Raw genomic sequence first — 17,224 nt, forward strand, 5'->3', positions numbered from 1 at the left:
ACCGCTCACATAAAACAGTTACCTGCTGGGATTGAAGACTTAGATTTAAAATAGAAAATCAGAATCTCACACCAGAGAAACCATGCAAATGACTCCTGCCATGGGCTCTGGGACCTCACAGGGAGTCTCATGCCAGAGGGGCCTTGCAGGTGACCCTTACTACAGGAGATGGGACCCCGAGGTGAGTCTCACACCAGCAGTACCTTGCAAGTGACCCTGCCATGGCTCTGGGACCACACTGTGAGTTGCATGACAGTGGGCTCTGGGACTTCAGGGAGTCACATGCCATAAGGACTGTGCACATGCCCCTGCCGACCCTGAGCACCTGCAGCTGACACCTGCGGGACCAGATCCATGGGGAAGGGAGTACAACTCAGAATAGAGACAAGCAAGGTGTGAGGCTAAAGCCAGATCCAGCCTCTGGCCACTGGACCACTAGGGGCTTCAGTCTCTCAGACCTCAATCAGGTTGCCCAGGGACAGTGACTCACATTCACCTGCACTAGTGAAGCTTCCAGGAGACCCAGGATAGATACACCAAGGGACCAGATTCAACAACAGAGCAAAATCCAGCAAGCCCCAACCTCACTGGCATCAAGTCAGAGGGGAAATCCTTCCCACAAACAGGGCATCAATAACCAAGGCCCACTTACAACAGGAGAACCCAAATAACACACACAAGGGGCACTACTAGAGCATCCAGCTCAAGTGAACAAAGAGAGTGCACCATTGGACCTCTCAAGACACTTTCTGTATTATGCCTGCCCACAAAACACTAGGGGGTACAACAGTACTAATTAATACATACAAGAAAATACAAAGAGACAGCTAAAATGGAGAGAGAAAGAAGCAATCCCCAAATGAGAGAAAAGGAGGAATCTCCAGAAAAAGAACTAAATGAAATGGAGGCAAGCAACCCATTGGACATAGAGTTCAAAGCAATGGTTATAAAGATGCATAAGGAACTTAGTGCAAATTACAACAGCATGAAAAGGAAAGTAGATAGAAATGAAGAATGATATATCTGACATCAAGAACACACTGGAAGGTATTAAAAGTAGATTGGATGGAGCAGAGGATTGAATCAGTGTTTTGAAAGACAAGGTAGAAATAAATACCCAATTAGAGAAACAAATGGAAAAAAGGAATTAAAAAGCAAAACGATTGCTTAAGGAGCTCTGGGAAAACATGAAACATAAAATCATCCACATTATAGGAATACCAGAAGGGGAAGATGGTGAGCAAGGAACAGAGAATCTGTTTAAAGAAATAATGACAGAAAACTTCCCCAACCTGGTGAAGGAAAATGTTATACAAGTTCAGGAGATACAGAGAGCCCCAATCAAGAGGAACCCAAAGAAACCTAGGCCTAGACACATCATAATTAAAGTGGCAAATGTTAAAGACAAAGAAAGAAAGTTAAAGGCAGCAAGAGACAGAAAATTATCTACAAAGGAGTTCCCATTAAAATGTCAACTGACTTCTCAATAAAAACACTTTAGGCCAGAAGGGAGTGGCACGAAGTACTCGAAGTAATGAAAAGCAAGGGCCTAAATGCAAGACTACTGTATCCAGTGATGCTATCATTTAAAATTGAAAGTGAAATTAAAAAGCTTTCCAGACCAAAAAAAAAAAAAAAAAAAAAATGGTTAATGAAGTACATTACCACCAAACCAACAATGCAAGAAATGTTAAAGAGACTGCTTTAAGAAGAAGAAGAAAAGGAGAGAGAGCGAGAGGATTATAGGTACAAAGAAAATAAAAATGGCAACCAATAATAACTGTAAATGTAAATAGATTAAATGCTCTAGTCAAAAGACATTAGGGTGACTGAATGGATAACAAAACATGATCCATATATATACTATCAACAAGAGACCCACCTTAGAACAAAAGATACACACAGACTGAGAGTGAAGGGATAGGAAAATATATTCCATGCAAATAGAAAAGGAAAATAAGCTGGGGTAGCAATACTCATGTCAGACAAAATAGACTTCAAAACAAAGGCCATAACAAGAGACAAAGAAGGCTACTTCATAATACTAAAGGGAATGATTCGACAAGAAAATATAACCCTTATAAACATATATATACCCAATATAGGAGCACAAATGTACATAAAAAAAACTCTTGACAGACTTTAAGGGGGAGATTGATAGCAATGCAGTCATAGTAGGAGACTTTAACACCTCACTGACATCACTGTATAGATCTTCCAGACAAAAAATTAACAGAGAAACAGAGGCCTTAAGTGACACCCCAGATAAGATGGATTTAACTGATATTCACAGATCATTTCACCCCAAAACAACAGAATATACATTGTTTTCAATCACGCATGGAATATTCTCAAAGGTAGACTACATGTTAGGTCACAAAACAAGTTTATACAAATTCAAGAAGATTGATATAATACCAAGCATCTTCTCGGATCACAATAGCATGAAGTTAGAAATCAACTACAATAAAAAAAAGCACAAAAAACACTCAAATATATGGAGGCTAAATAGCATGTTATTAACAATGAATGGGTTACCAGTGAGATCAAGCAAGAAATTAAAATCTTCCTGGAAACAAATGAAAATGAACACACAACCACCCATAGCCTATGGGACATGGCTAAAGCAGTACTGGGAGTGAAGTTCATAGCATTACAGGCCTACCTCAAGAAACAAGAAAAATTGCTATCTAACCCTAAAAATAAATGAATTAGAAAGAAAATACAAAGAAAAGCCCAGAGGAAGTAGTAGGAAGAAATAATAAAGATCAGAGCAGATATAAATGACTGAAACTAAGAAAACAGTACAAAAGATAAATAAATCTAATAGCTGGTTCTTTGAAAAGATAAATAAGATAGATGAACCCTTAGCCAGACTTTTCAAGAAACAGAGAGGACCCAAATACAGTAGGTCCTTGGGTTACATTGGAGATCCGTTCCTACGGCACAATGTAATGCAATTTTCGCCGTAAGTCGGAACCCACCTACATAAGCACCTATGTCACTCACATGGAGCACATACATAGTAGTAATGAAGTGAAACAGTAAAAAAAAAAATTTAAAAGAAAGATAACAATTCCTGACCTTTACTTGTGGAAAATAAATAATAAAAAACATAAAGCACATATGTACATATGTCGAAATGACGGAACTTTTTTTTATAAATAAATGGGAGATGGCTACATAACCACGAAACGACGTACGTTGAGTCCGACGTAACCCAAGGACTGTCTGTGAATAAAATCAGAAACGCAAGAGGCAATACAATAATGGACCCCACAGAAATACAAAGGATTGTAAGCAAATACTATGAATGACTATAGCCAACAAATTGGACAAACTGGGCAAAATGGACAAATTCCTAGAAACATACAATCTTCCAAAACTCAATCAGGAAGAATCAGAAAACATGAGTAGGCCAATAACAACCAACGAAATTGAAGCAGTTATTTAAAAACTTCCAGCAAACAAAAGTTCTGGACTGGGTGGATTTTAGGTGAATTTTACCAAACATTCAAAGAAGAACTAACACCTAGCCTCCTCAAACTATTCCAAAAAATTCAAGAGGACAGAACACTTTTAAGCTCTTTTTACGTAGCTAGCATTATCCTAATTCCAAAACCAGATAAAGACACTTACAAAGATCTCTCTCAAAAAACAAACAAAAATTAATAAAAATGTAAAAAAAAAGGGGAGGTTGAGAGAACAAAGTTTTAGAAAGAAAAAAAAATACACTACTAAGAAAGAAAACTACAGGCCAATATCCCTAATGAACGCAGATGCTAATATCCTCAACAGAATATTAGCAAATCGGATCCAGCAATGTATTAAAAAGCTCATACAGTACCATAACCAAGTGAGATTTATTCCAGGGATGCAAGGCTGGTACAATATCCACAAATCAATAAATGTGAAACATTATATAAACAAAGTGAAAGATAAAACCCACATGATCATACTAATAGATGCAGAAAAAGCATTTGACAAAATCCAGCACCCTTTTTTGATAAAAATCTCAATAAAGTAGGAATAGAGGGATCATACTGAAATATAATAAAGGCCATTTATGACAAACCTGTAGCCAACATAAAACTCAATGGACAAAAAACTAAAACCATTTTCCTTAAGAACAGGAACAAGACAAGGATGTCCACTTTTACCACTCTCATTCACATAGTACTGGAAGTCCTAGCCACAGTAATCAGACAAGAAGAAGATATAAAAGGCATCAGAATTGTAAAGGAGAAAGTAAAACTGTCATTATTCACAGATGACATGATACTGTACATAGAAAACCCTAAAGATTCCACCAGGAAACTACTAGTCTTAACAAATGAATTGGGCAAGGTAGCAGGATACAAAATCAACACCTAAAAATTGATGGCATTTTTATACACCAATAATGAACTCTAAGAAAGAGAAACAAAAAAGCAATCCCATTTACCATTGCAACAACAATAAAAGATACTTAGGAATAAACTTAACCAAGGAGGTGAAAGACCTGTACTTGGAAAACTATAGGACATTGAAAAAAGAAATAGAGGAAGATACAAACAAATGGAAGCATATACCATGTTCATGGATTGGAAGAACATCACTGAAATGTCTGTACTACACAAAGCAATCTACAGATTCAATGCAATCCCTATTGAAATACCAATGGCATACTTCATAAAGCTAGAACAAATACTCCAAAAGTTTATATGGAACCATAAAAGACCCCAAAATAGCTGCAGCAATCTTGAGAAAGAAGAACGAAGTTGGAGGGATCACAATATCCGATATCAAGCTATACTACAAAGCCATTATAACTAAAACAGCCTGTTATTGGCACAAGAACAGGCATATAGACCAATGGATTAGAACAGAGACTCCAGAAATTGACCCACACCATTATGGTCAACTAATATTTGACAGAGGAGGCAAGAGCATACAATGATATAAAGACAGACTCTTCAACAAATGGTGCTGGGAAAACTGGACAGACACATGTAAAAAAAAAAAAAAGAAACTAGACCACCAACTTACACTATACACAAGAATGGATAAGAGACTTAAATGTAAGGCATGAAACCATAAAAACCTTAGAAGAAAACATAGGCAGAAAAATCTCAGACATCTTTAGTAGCAATATGTTTGCAGATACATCTAGGGCCTTGGTCGGCAAACTGCGGCTCTCGAGCCACATGCGGCTCTTTGGCCCCTTGAGTGTGGCTCTTCCTAAGCCTTAGGAGCACCCTAACAATGTTAATAACAATGTACCTACCTATATAGTTTAAGTTTAAAAAAATTTGGCTCTCAAAAGAAATTTCAATCGTTGTACTGTTGATATTAGTTAAACTCTGTTGACTAATGAGTTTGCCGACCACTGATCTAGGGCAAAGGAAACTAAGGAGGAAATAAACAAATGGGACTACATAAAATAAGCTTCTGCACAGCAAAAGAAACCACCATAAAATTGAAACCGGAACTCACTGAATGGGAGAACATATTTGCCAATGATACATCTGATAAGGGGTTAATGACCAAAATATATAAGGTATTCATACAACTCAACAAAAGGAAGACAAACAATCCAATTAAAAAATGGGCAGAAGACCTGAATAGACATCTCTCCAAAAAGGACAAATGGTAAGAGGCACATGAAAAATGCTCAAAGTCACTAATCATCAGATAAATGCAAAATAAAACCAAATGATATATTTCCTCACACCTGCTAGAATGGCTATCATAAAAAAAAATCAACAAACAACAAGTGCTGGTGAGGATGTGGAGAAAAGGGAACACTAGTTCACTGCTGGTGGGAATGCAGATTGGTGCAGCCACTATGGGAAACAGTATGGAGTTTCCTCAAAAAATTAAAAATGGAACTTCCATTTTACCTAGCAATCCCACTTCTGGGAATATATCCTAAAAACCCCAAAACACCAATCAGAAAGAATATATGCAACCCTATGTTCATAGTGCAACATTTACAATAGCTAAGATTTGGAAAAAGCCCAAATGCCCATCAGTAGATAAATGTATAAAAAAGCTGTGGTACATTTACGCCATGGAATACTATGAAGCTATTAAAAAGAGGGATCTCTTACCTTTTGGGACATATGGATGGACCTGGAAAATATTATACTAAGTGAAATAAGCCAAACTGAGAAAGACAAATATCACATGATCTCACTTATTTGTGGAATCTAGTGAACAAAATGAATTGACCAACAAAATAAGACCCAAAGCAAGGTGGCATGGAACAGACTCACATACACTGATGTGGGGTTGGCATATGAGAAGAGATAAACCAAAGAAGTTATATACTTATAGGCATAGCCTAGGGACACGGGCAATAAGGTATTGAAGACCTGGTAGGGTGGTTAGGGGCTGGAAGGAGGAGAAAAGGGGGGGGGGATGGGAGATATCTGTAATACTATCAACAATAAAAAATATATTTAAAAATGGAAAAAAATTAAAATAAAATAAAAAATCAACAAAATAGATGCTCACAGCTCTGATGATTAATGGTACCAAGTATATAGATAACCTCACCGGTTTTGGGGATGAGGCTGGCAATTGGTAGTATTCTTGCAAACCTCAGCTGTGCTCGATACTGGAAAGCCAGGCAAAAGCTTGGCACTATTACAATCAGCTCCTGGTAGGTTGTGTTCGGAGGCCCTTTTGCTGTTTTCATTCTCTTTATGTTCAACTATGAGGGCTGCATTTATAGTTTATATTGTTTATGTATTTTTAAGACAAATGGAGAGAGCACATGGAAATACAAGCAAGTTTTTCCTAACCTATTTCATTATTAAATGAAAAGAAGGAGAAAGGGAGATCAACTTGAAAGGATTTTCTAAGACAGGTTGCTCTTTTTAACAAAACATAACAAAAGCCAGAGAAGGATCCTGTGTGCCTCCCTCCTTGTAAAGACAGGAAGATGCTCACTCATCACCACATCCTGCCCCCAGCAGAGGACCAGTGGCTTTAATCCCCTGAAAGCAGAGTCCACATTTGTAATGAACTTTAAATTTTTAAAAAAGGTGTATAAATTTACAAAATGTTAGAAGTTTGTTAGCATTCTTCTAAAAATTTTTTATTAATTGACGAGAGAGAGAGAGAGAGAGAGAGAGAGAGAGAGAGAGAGTTGTTGTTCCCCTTATTTTTGCATTCATTGGTTATTCTTGTGTGTGTCCTGCCAGGTATCAGAACCACAAGCTTGGTGTATTGGGCCGAGACCCTAACCAACTGAACTACCTAGCCAGGACTCTTCTAAAATTATTAAATTCTTTCATTAAATAGTTTCATAGTGATTCAAAAGATGTGTGGGAATCTGTCATATAGAGTCTATGTGCTATAGTTTATTAGATGTGTTGATCACTACACACTCTTGGAATTCATATAAGGATACTAGTAGCCTGGTGCACGAAATTTGTGCACATTGAAAGGGAATTAATTAGAGGAATGTAATTTGGACTCACTATCTAATATCAATAATATGTGAGCCTGAGGCAGTCTGCATTTCTGAAATTCAGTGACATGAATTTTAGCTATTACTTTGCCAAATAAATGGACTTTACAGATATCATTTAAAAGAGCATTCAGCTTAATATTAAAAACTCTGGCTACCAAGTCAGGTATGTTTGAAACTTTTTGCCAGCGTTGTAAATTGTTTGCAATATCTGCCCATTTGGGTTGCATGTCATGGTTACAAATAAATCGGGCTTGACATACTTCGTTACAATTGCCATAGCATCCTGATATTGCTGCTGCATATTTCTGGGACTACCCTCAGAAGATGATGGGAGTATTATCATTTTACCAATCGGCACATTGTCATTTTCAGATCTAGATTTGAGATAATCCATCGAACCACTATATTTTTCAACTCTCAACTTAGATTGGTTTGCTTTGATGAAATTTATCCAATTGGCTCTCCATTTTTAAATATGAATCCACGATAAACTGTTGAGTTAATTTTCCTGCATTTAAAATAGGATTGAACGTGTCCCGCACAGAGAGATGAAATCCATAATACTGCATTTGTGTGACTCGTGTCCTTACATTTTGTCTAGTATTATTGTCGATTACACTGTTGTCTCTGAGTCTTAATGCAGTATCTGTTCCCCAGCCTTGAAAAAGAATAGGATATGTCATTGCATCTAATGTAGGAAACAGGATATTGATTTGTTTCATTTTAGTGGCATTTGGATTATTGGGATCTGGTTTACAATGAATGAGCAAGTCCCTTTCAAAAGGAGGTTCTCCATCTTCGTTTCTGAATATGACAGCAACCTTGGTTACACGGGGAGAATTATATCTACCTGGGTCACTGTTACGCTCGTATTTAATCGCCATTGTTACTTCTGTGGGAGCAATACCTTTTGCTGCTGCTTCGGATTGGGCTTCCTTTTCTACCTCATGTAGCATCTTGTACGATTTTGTTAATTCATTTATTTCATGCACGAGGTTGTTGATGTTGATCATGAGTCTTTCTGAGCAGACCTGGTTTTCTGGCATTGCTAATCTTTTACTTGTAGCTTCGGCTGTATCCAAAATATAGAGTTGAGTAAACTCCCGAGAAGGATGTAAAGTTCCAGTACGGTGATAAAATTGTCCGTGGATTCTAAAAGAGTATGGCCCATATCCTGATGGCGATGCAATATTTGCACCCATGGAAGCAAAAGCAAAAGAACTATTTATGGAACGAATATTTTCCATGAAATTTTTACTGTCAGAATCTTCGTTTGTCATTACTCTTTTTAAATATGCCGGGTAATCTGGAAAATATATATCATTTGGACAGACTTTGCCTTTGCTACAACATCGAGTAAATTTCCCATCGGATGGTTTTTCATCCGAGAAATTTAGTGATAGGCAAAATTCACATCGAACAGTCATTCCACCACAACTATGTTCGAGGATTGCATCCTCATGTACTCCATTTTCACTAAGAAGGCAGTAACTACCGGTATTGGTAGTACTTGTTGATGACTATTCTGTAGACATATTCTGTCATCGCCACCACCTTCTTTCAACTTCAAAGGCACGTTGGTCTTTAGACATTTTCTGTCGATAACGCTGGTGTTTTTTGGCATCAGAGCGACGTTTTTCCAGTAGCTGGTGTTCAGATACATTCTGCCACAAGCGCCTTCTTTCAAGATCAGACGCACGCTGCTCTGCAGATATTTTCTGTTGATAACGCCGGCATCTTTCGGCTACAGAGCTATGTTGTATCAACAGTTGTTCTTTAGACAACTCTAAAGAATCCCACCTCTCTACTGTAAGGTCTGAGATGCAGGTGAATGAGAGTCCTGGCTGTCAGGCTGCTGAGAGCTGTCTGACCAATGGCTGATTCAGGCTGATTCTGTGGGGGTGGGACTTCCTCCTCCCTGCTGTCAGTTTCCATAACTGTGATGAGGAAGCTGGGGTGACAGAGGGAGCTGTGCCCTCCAAGCCGCCCTCTCTCTCGCTCTGCTCTATGTCCAGCGGCCTCCTGCTCTGCCAAGTCCTCCAAACCTCCCGCTTTCTGCCGGCAAGGTCCCAGGAGCTGTGGGTGTGGCTAGGCGCCGGTGGCCTTGGCTCCCTGACGGGCGAAAATCCTGGGAGCCCACGGGCGTGGCTACGGCCTCGCCTCCCGGGGCCAGCGAAAGTCCTGGGAGTCTGTGGGCATGGCTAGGCGCGAGCAGCCGTGCCTCCCGACTGGTGAAAGACCCGGGAGCCTGCAGGCATAGCTACAGCCTCACCTCCTGGGGCTTGCCTCCTGGGGCGCTTGACACCTGCGTATGCAAATTAATCACCATCTTTGTCAGATAATTTGCATAGTCATTCGGATTGGCTGGAGGGCGTGGCTTGTGGGCGTAGCTTGAGCGTAGTGGAGACATGGTTAATTTGCATGTTTCTCTCTTATTATATAGGAGGATATGACTTTATTGGAAGAGATGGTGAAATAACCATTAGGTACTAAAAGACTAAAGCAAACTGAAAGACTTAGGAATAGGAAAGTAATCATTAATGGGACTCTCAAAGAGTTAACCAACCTGGCTGGTGTGGCTCAGTGTTTGAGCATTGAACTATGAACCAGGAGGTCACAGTTTGATTCCAGGTCAGGGCACATGCCTGCATTGTGGTCTCAATCCCCAGTGTGGGATGTTCAGGAGGCAGCTGATCAATGATTCGTTTTCATCATTGATGTTACTATCTCTCTTCCTCTCCCTTCCTCTCTTTAAAGATATGAAGAAAAAAACTCCTTTTAAAAACCAATTTTTTAATCAAGAAAACTTTTTTAAATAAAAATTTTCATTTTTTAAGACTTAACCAGAAAAGAGAACAGAATAGTAGAATGATGAGTTCATAGCATGTACTACCTGATAAAAGGATGAAGAACAAATGCTTTAAAAAGGATTTAAATAGAATATGGAGAGGAAGGGAGAAGAATGCTCATATAAACTCACAGGCCTCACTAATATATAAGGCAAAGATAAATGAGATAAAAGAATGTCTGGCAGATAATAGATACTCAGGCTTCTTTCTGTTGTTTTGATTTTTAGTTTTTTTAAACAGGTGAATGCATGAGCCAATGAGTAGTGAACGAGCATGCTTGAGGTTCCTGGTGAGTCACACAGTTAGAAATGAGGACTCTCAGTGCTTATGTGGATAAATAACCAACTCCCAGAGTGTGGGTGATGATGGGAAGGAAATTGAAAAGGAAAATTAATCAGAGGATAAGCTAGCGGTGTATTATTTTTGGATAAAATATAGAATAGACAAATAACTTACTTCCTATTCGGCTTTTGATGATGATCGATTAAAAAGACAGAAAGTGGGTAGGGAGAGAAGGTATGTTAGCTAGTTTCAAGTGTTTGAAGGGATTTCTCCTAAAAGAGATTAAACTTATTTTGCATGATTCCAGAAGTCAGGGAGAAAAAAAAATCCACCTCTTCAGCCAAATTAGCCAAATAAATCTTCACTCTAAGTTGCAGGCAGATCATCCCTTACATTCTAGGGTCAATACTGAAGCCATACAGGAACAAGATGGGGTTGTCTGCTTTCACCACTCTTATTCAGCATAGTACTAGAAGTCTTAACCACAGTGATCAGACAACAAGAAAAAATAAAAGGCATCCAAACTGGAAAAGAGGATGTAAAACTGTCATTATTCTCAGGTGACATGATATTGTACATAGAAAACCCTAAAGGATCCACCAAGAAACTACTAGATTTGATAAATTATTTTGGCAATGTAGCAGGATACAAAATGAACACTCAGAAATTGTTGGCATTTTTATACACCAATAATGAACTCTCAAAAAAAGAAACTAAACAAACAATCCCATTTACCATTGCAACAACAACAACAAAATTAAGATACTTAGGAATAAACATAATCAAGGAGGTAAAAGACCTGTACTTGGAAAACTATAGAATGTTTAGAAAAGAGCTAGAAGAAGATATACACAAGTAGAAGAATATACCATGTTCATGGATTGCTAGAATCAACATCGATAAAATGTCCATGCTACCCAAAGCAATCTATAGATTCAATGCAATTCCTATTAAAATACCCATGGCATATTTCACAGATCTAGAATAAACACTCCAAAAATTTATATGGAACCAAAAAAGACCTCAAATAGCCACAGCAGTCTTGAGAAAGAACAAAGTTGGAGGGATCACAACATCGGATATCAAGCTGCACTACAAAGCCACTGTACTCATAACAGCCTGGTATTGGTACAAGAACAGGCATATAGACCCATGGAACAGAACAGAGAACCCAGAAATCGACTCAAGCTATTATGCTCAATTAATATTTGACAAAAGAGGCAAGATCATACAATAGAGTAAAGACAGTCTCTTCAATAAATGGTGTGGGTAAAATTGGACAGGCAAGAAAAAAAAAGAAAAGAAAAGAAACTATACCAACTTACACCATACACAAGAATAAACTCAAAATGGATAAAAGACTTAAATGTAAGTCATGAAACCATAAAAACCCTAGAAGAAACGTAGGCAGTAAAATCTTAGATATTTCACAAAGCATGATTTTCACTGATACAAGGCCCAGTGCAACAAAGGGAAAAAAATATACAAATGGAACGACATCAAAATAAACAGCTTCTGCACAGCAAAAGAAACTGGCATCAAAATGAAAGGGAACTCTTTGTATGAGACAAAATATTTGCCAATGATATATCTGATAAAGGGCTAATTTCCAAAATATATAAAGCATTCATATAACGCAACAAAAGGAAAAGAAAGAATCCAATTAAAAAATATGCAGACACAATAAATAGAAACTTCTCCAAAGAGGATATACAAATGGCCTAGAAACATATAAAAATACTCAGTGCCACTAATCATCAGAGACATGCAAATTAAAATGACACCTGCCAAATGGCTACCATCAATAAATCAACAAATGACAAGTGCTGACAAGGATGTGGAGAAAACAGAACCCTAGTGCACTGCTGGTGGGAATGCAGACTGGTGCAGCCACTGTGGAACACAGTATGGAGTTTCCTCAAAAAATTAAAAATAGAACTCCCATTTGACCGAGTGATACCACTTGTAGGAATATCCTAAGAAGCCTGAAACACCGTTCAGAAAGAATATATGCACCCCTATTTCTATAGCAGCACAATTTACAATAGCTAAGATCTGTAAACAGCCCAAGTGCCCATCAGCAGAGAGCAGATAAAAAAAGCTGTGGTACCTTTACACTGTACAGTTGTAAAAAGGAAGGATCTCTTACCCTTTGAGGTAGCCTAGAGGGACCTGGAGAGTATTATGCTAAGTGAAATAAAGCCAGTCAGACAAAGACAAACATCACATGATCTCACATATCTAGAATCTAAGTAACAAAACAAACAGATGAATAAAATAGAGCCAGAGGATGGAGGCATGCAACAGGTTGAGAATTCTCAGAGGGAAGGGGGTGGGAGGGAAGAGATCAACCAAAGAACTTATATACGTAAATGGACACAGACAATAGTGGGGTGAAGGCCTGGGGAGGGAGCAGGAGTGGGGGAAAGGAGCTTCATTAGTGGGGAAGGCAGGGGACTTCTGTAATAATTTCAACAATAAAGATAAATTTAAAAAAATAATGAAGCCATAAGTGAGTGAGATTATTCAGGGAAAGAGTGAAAAATAGAAGAAAGACCAAGAACCAGATCTTGGGTGTAACTTTACAAGTAACTATAAATCAACGACATAATTAACCATGTTTGTAAATGATAATTTTGTCCTATAATTTATCACCTCTTTTTTTTTTTTTTGTAGGAGTGATTCTAGTCAAAGTCCAGATTTTAGAGCTAGTGTTTCATGCTACAACAGCCCAGCAGATAGTTATAAATGCTCACAGTTCTCTGAAGAGCATTTTCTCTTCTCTTCCCAACATCACGTATACTGGCTGTGCAAAGTGTGGATTGGAACTAGAAACAGATGAGAACAAGATCTACAAACAGTGTTTTAGCTGTTTTCCATGTACTACAAAGAAAATATACTACAGGTAAGGCAACTAAGTAAGTCAATCAGATGGAAGACATTTATTTTTATAGGCATGGAAATGAGCAATAAATGACATATTTCAACTCTTACTTTCTAATGAGAACTAATTAGAGCTAATACAAGAGTACAGAATTTCCCAAGTGATAAATAGCTATTTATGAAAGCAAATATTGCCCAGTAATCATAACAGGATTTCTAAAAGCAGTAATTGGGACATTTTTTTGTCTTGAAGAAACTATTCCAATTTCTTACTTGGTTTACACTTTTAACCAAGATCTAAATGTAGAAGCTCAGTCACCCACCTTAACAAATAATCAAAATTTAAAGGTATTATGTGATCTAACCTTTGAGTTGTGAACCTAGTAAGGCGTATAACCTTTCTGTACTTAAGTTTTCACAACTTCACATTAGAAAATATGGATCCCAAATGCTCTATGGTAAAATGACTAACCAACTCAGTGAAAAACACGTTGTTTTTCAAATAATAAAAGTTCAAATTCTTGCAAAATCTTTTTATTTTTGCCTTATAAATTCCATGCCTTTACAAAATAGCAGTGTTTATTTAAGAGCCTTTTCATTCCACCTCCCCCAAGGCCCTGTGCCCATTGCAGTTGCCTCTCATTCCCCTTCCACACAACTCAGCCTTCGGGTTGTTCCCGCGTTCTGTCTGTTATAAATAACACTGGTATGGACATTCATGTACAAATTATTGTGTGGATATATGTTTTCATTTCTTTTGGGATATACTCAGGAATAGAATTGCGGGATTATATGGTAACTCTTTGTTTAACCTTTTGAGGAACTGCCAAACTATTTACTGCACAATTTTACATTTTCACCAGCAATGTATGAGGGTTAGTTTCTCCGCATCCTTGCCAGCACTATGTATGTATATCCCTTTCTTTAAAAGTACATAGAGTGATATGATTCATATTGTTTGTTCATGTTATTTGTTCCTTAGAGAAAGTATATCATGGCTTGCCTTCTCTGGTAGCACTTATAAATCTTCCTCATTCTTTTTGTGTATTTTTTAATCCTTACCTAAGAATATTTTTTATTTTTCTTCTTTTTTTTGTAATCCTTACCAGAGGATATTTTTCCACTGATTTTTCAAGAAAGTGGAAGGAAGGGGGAGAGACAGAGAGAAAGAAACATCGATGTGAGAGAGACACATCACTTGGTGTCTCCTGCACAAACCCTGACTGGGGCCCAGGATAGAGCGTGCAACCAAGGTACGTGCCCTTGACTGGAATCAAACCCAGGACCCTTTAGTCACTTTATCCAGTGAGCCAAACCGGCTAGGGCTCAAGGGTATTTTTCCATTGATTTTTTGAGAGAGTGGAAGGGTGGGGGAGAGACAGAGAGAGAGTAACATCCACATGAGAGAGACACAAGCTTCTCGTACTTGCCCCTGCTGGGTCTGGGGAACCTGCAACCAAGTTACGTGCCCTTGAATGGGGAATAGAACCTGAGACCCTTTGGTCCGTGGGCCAGCGCTCTAACCACTAAGCAACTGACCAGGGCTCCCTCATTCTTTTTAATGCCATGTAGTATACCATTGCATCATGTATTGAAAGTTATTTATCTACGTCCCTATTTAGTGACACGCCAAAGACTGTGTTTCTGATAGGAAAAAATCCAATGGAAAAAAAATAACTTGAAATTGTGATTGTGAAATATGTGGTTATCACCTTTATTTTTATTTCAAAAAATAATTTATACAGCAGTGTAAGTTGTTTTCTTATATTAGTATTTGAAGTTTTAAAATGAATATGGAATAAATCTAATTGATTATTTTATCATTTGAAACTCTTTTTAAAAAGCTCTTCTTTTGCCTGGCCCGCATAGCTCAGGGGTTGAGCATCAACCAGGAGGTCAGGGTTTGATTCCTGGTCAGGGCACATGCCCGGGTTGCGGGCGCAATCCTAGTGTGGGGCATGCAGGAGGCAGTGGATCAATGATTCTCTCTCGTCATTGATGTTCCTATCTCTCTCTCCCTCTTACTTTCTCTCTGAGATCAACAAAATATATTTTAAAAATAAAAATAATAAAACACCCTTCTCTTATTTCCAAGATGTTTCAGAACATCCTAGAGTTGCTTTTGAAATTAAAATTAACCCTGCATAAAAACCTAGGGCTTTTTGAAATTATATTGCATTTATACATTTTTTAAAATATGAAAATCTTTTGAAGGTCATATGCTATTTACTCTTTTGTAGGCCAGCTTTAATGACCATAGCTGATGGACTATCTAAGGTCTGCGTTCATGTAGGATCAAAGGTGATGGAGAAGATTCTTCTCAACATTTCCCCTGACTGGCTCAGCAGAGTTATAGGTAAGGTGTCCCCAAGCCATGGAGAGATTAATTCATGTCAGGAGTATAGAGTGTGTATTGGAACAGAAAGAACACTAGACTTTAAATTAAGGCTGAATTCTGTCAGTATAGAAGCAGAAGGATAATTTAGCTTGAGTGAAACACAAGACAGTGTAAGGCAAAACTTGCTCTACACAGGTCTCAGCACATGAATAGAGGGAAACCAGCACCTAATCTCTTCTTACTCTAGGTGTCGGTAAGCAAAATCACTAGGATCTTAGTTTATTAAAAATTAATTTTATTGAGGTGACATTGTTTAATAATATTATATATATTTCAAGTGTACAATTTTCTAGTACATCATCTGTATATTTCACTGTGTGCTCACCACCTAAAGTCTACTCTCTTTAGTTATGATGCTAGGTATAGTCAGTGGTTAACAACAAAGGGAAAATAACCCATTTGGCAGGCGATCCAACTTGATACCTTTCCTCATTAGTCTCAAGCAAATGAGGTAATCTGGTTCTATTGATTGCTCCCTCTTTATTTAAAAAATAATTTATTTTTTTATTTTTTTTTTATTTCAGAGAGGACGAGAGAGGGAGAGAGAGATAGAAACATCAATGATGAGATAGAATCATCATTGATTCAGCTGCCTCCTACACTCCCCACACTGGAGATCGAGCCCAAAACCCTTGACATGTGCTCTGACTGGGAATCGAACCATGACCTCCTGGGTCATAGGTCGATGCTCAGCCACTGAGCCACGCCGGCCGGGCTAGTAATTTTTACCTGAATGCTGAACATTACATATAGAAAAATATAGCTGCGATAAACAGGTGGTTTTTTTAACCTGGAAATGGGCATACCTGTTTTCCTAAACCTTTACTGGGGCAAAGGGTGAGCAGAGTAGAGTCACTCTTGTCAGACATTGAGTTGTGTTCAGGTTTGTTATTGCTGTCATTACCTTCAGGTCACCACTGGCTTCAAATTCCTCTAGCATAATCTTGTGTTTATGGTGGGGAGTGATTTTCTGGTTTTCCCCAATATTGCTGCTCTACCATCCACTTTAACCCTTCCCTCTGCACCTGGACCTCAGAGAGAGTTTATCTTCATGTTCTTGCACCTGCCCTGTTTGTATGCACTCTGTTGGTTGTTATTTGGTACATCCCAGTCTGGTGGTAGTGGCAGAAGTTAATTTCTTTCATTTATTTATTTATTGAATTTATTGGGGTGACATCAGTTAATAAAATCATACAGGTTTTACCTGGCTGGAGTGGCTCAGTTGGTTAAGTGTCATCTTGTGCACCAAAAGGTTGCTGGTTTGATTCCCAGTCAGGGCACATGCCTGGGTTGCAGGTTTGATTCCCAGTTGGGAAGCATATGGAAGGCAGCCAATTGATGTTTCTCACA

General features: G+C 38.2%; 1 protein-coding gene across 9 annotated transcripts in view; it reads left to right on the plus strand.

The window, feature by feature from the left end:
- The window catches only part of SHLD2 (shieldin complex subunit 2), a 131,404-nt gene that overhangs the window by 104,948 nt on the left and 9,232 nt on the right, over positions 1-17,224 (plus strand). For all 9 annotated transcript variants that reach the window (XM_036356015.1, XM_036356013.1, XM_036356019.1 and 6 more), the window contains 2 exons: positions 13,270-13,498; positions 15,717-15,832. In XM_036356015.1, coding sequence (XP_036211908.1) covers positions 13,270-13,498; positions 15,717-15,832 — 345 coding nt within the window. The remainder of the gene's footprint in view (positions 1-13,269; positions 13,499-15,716; positions 15,833-17,224) is intronic.

The sequence above is a fragment of the Myotis myotis genome, unplaced genomic scaffold (genome assembly GCF_014108235.1).
Source record: "Myotis myotis isolate mMyoMyo1 unplaced genomic scaffold, mMyoMyo1.p scaffold_m19_p_24, whole genome shotgun sequence".
NCBI lineage: Eukaryota > Metazoa > Chordata > Mammalia > Chiroptera > Vespertilionidae > Myotis > Myotis myotis.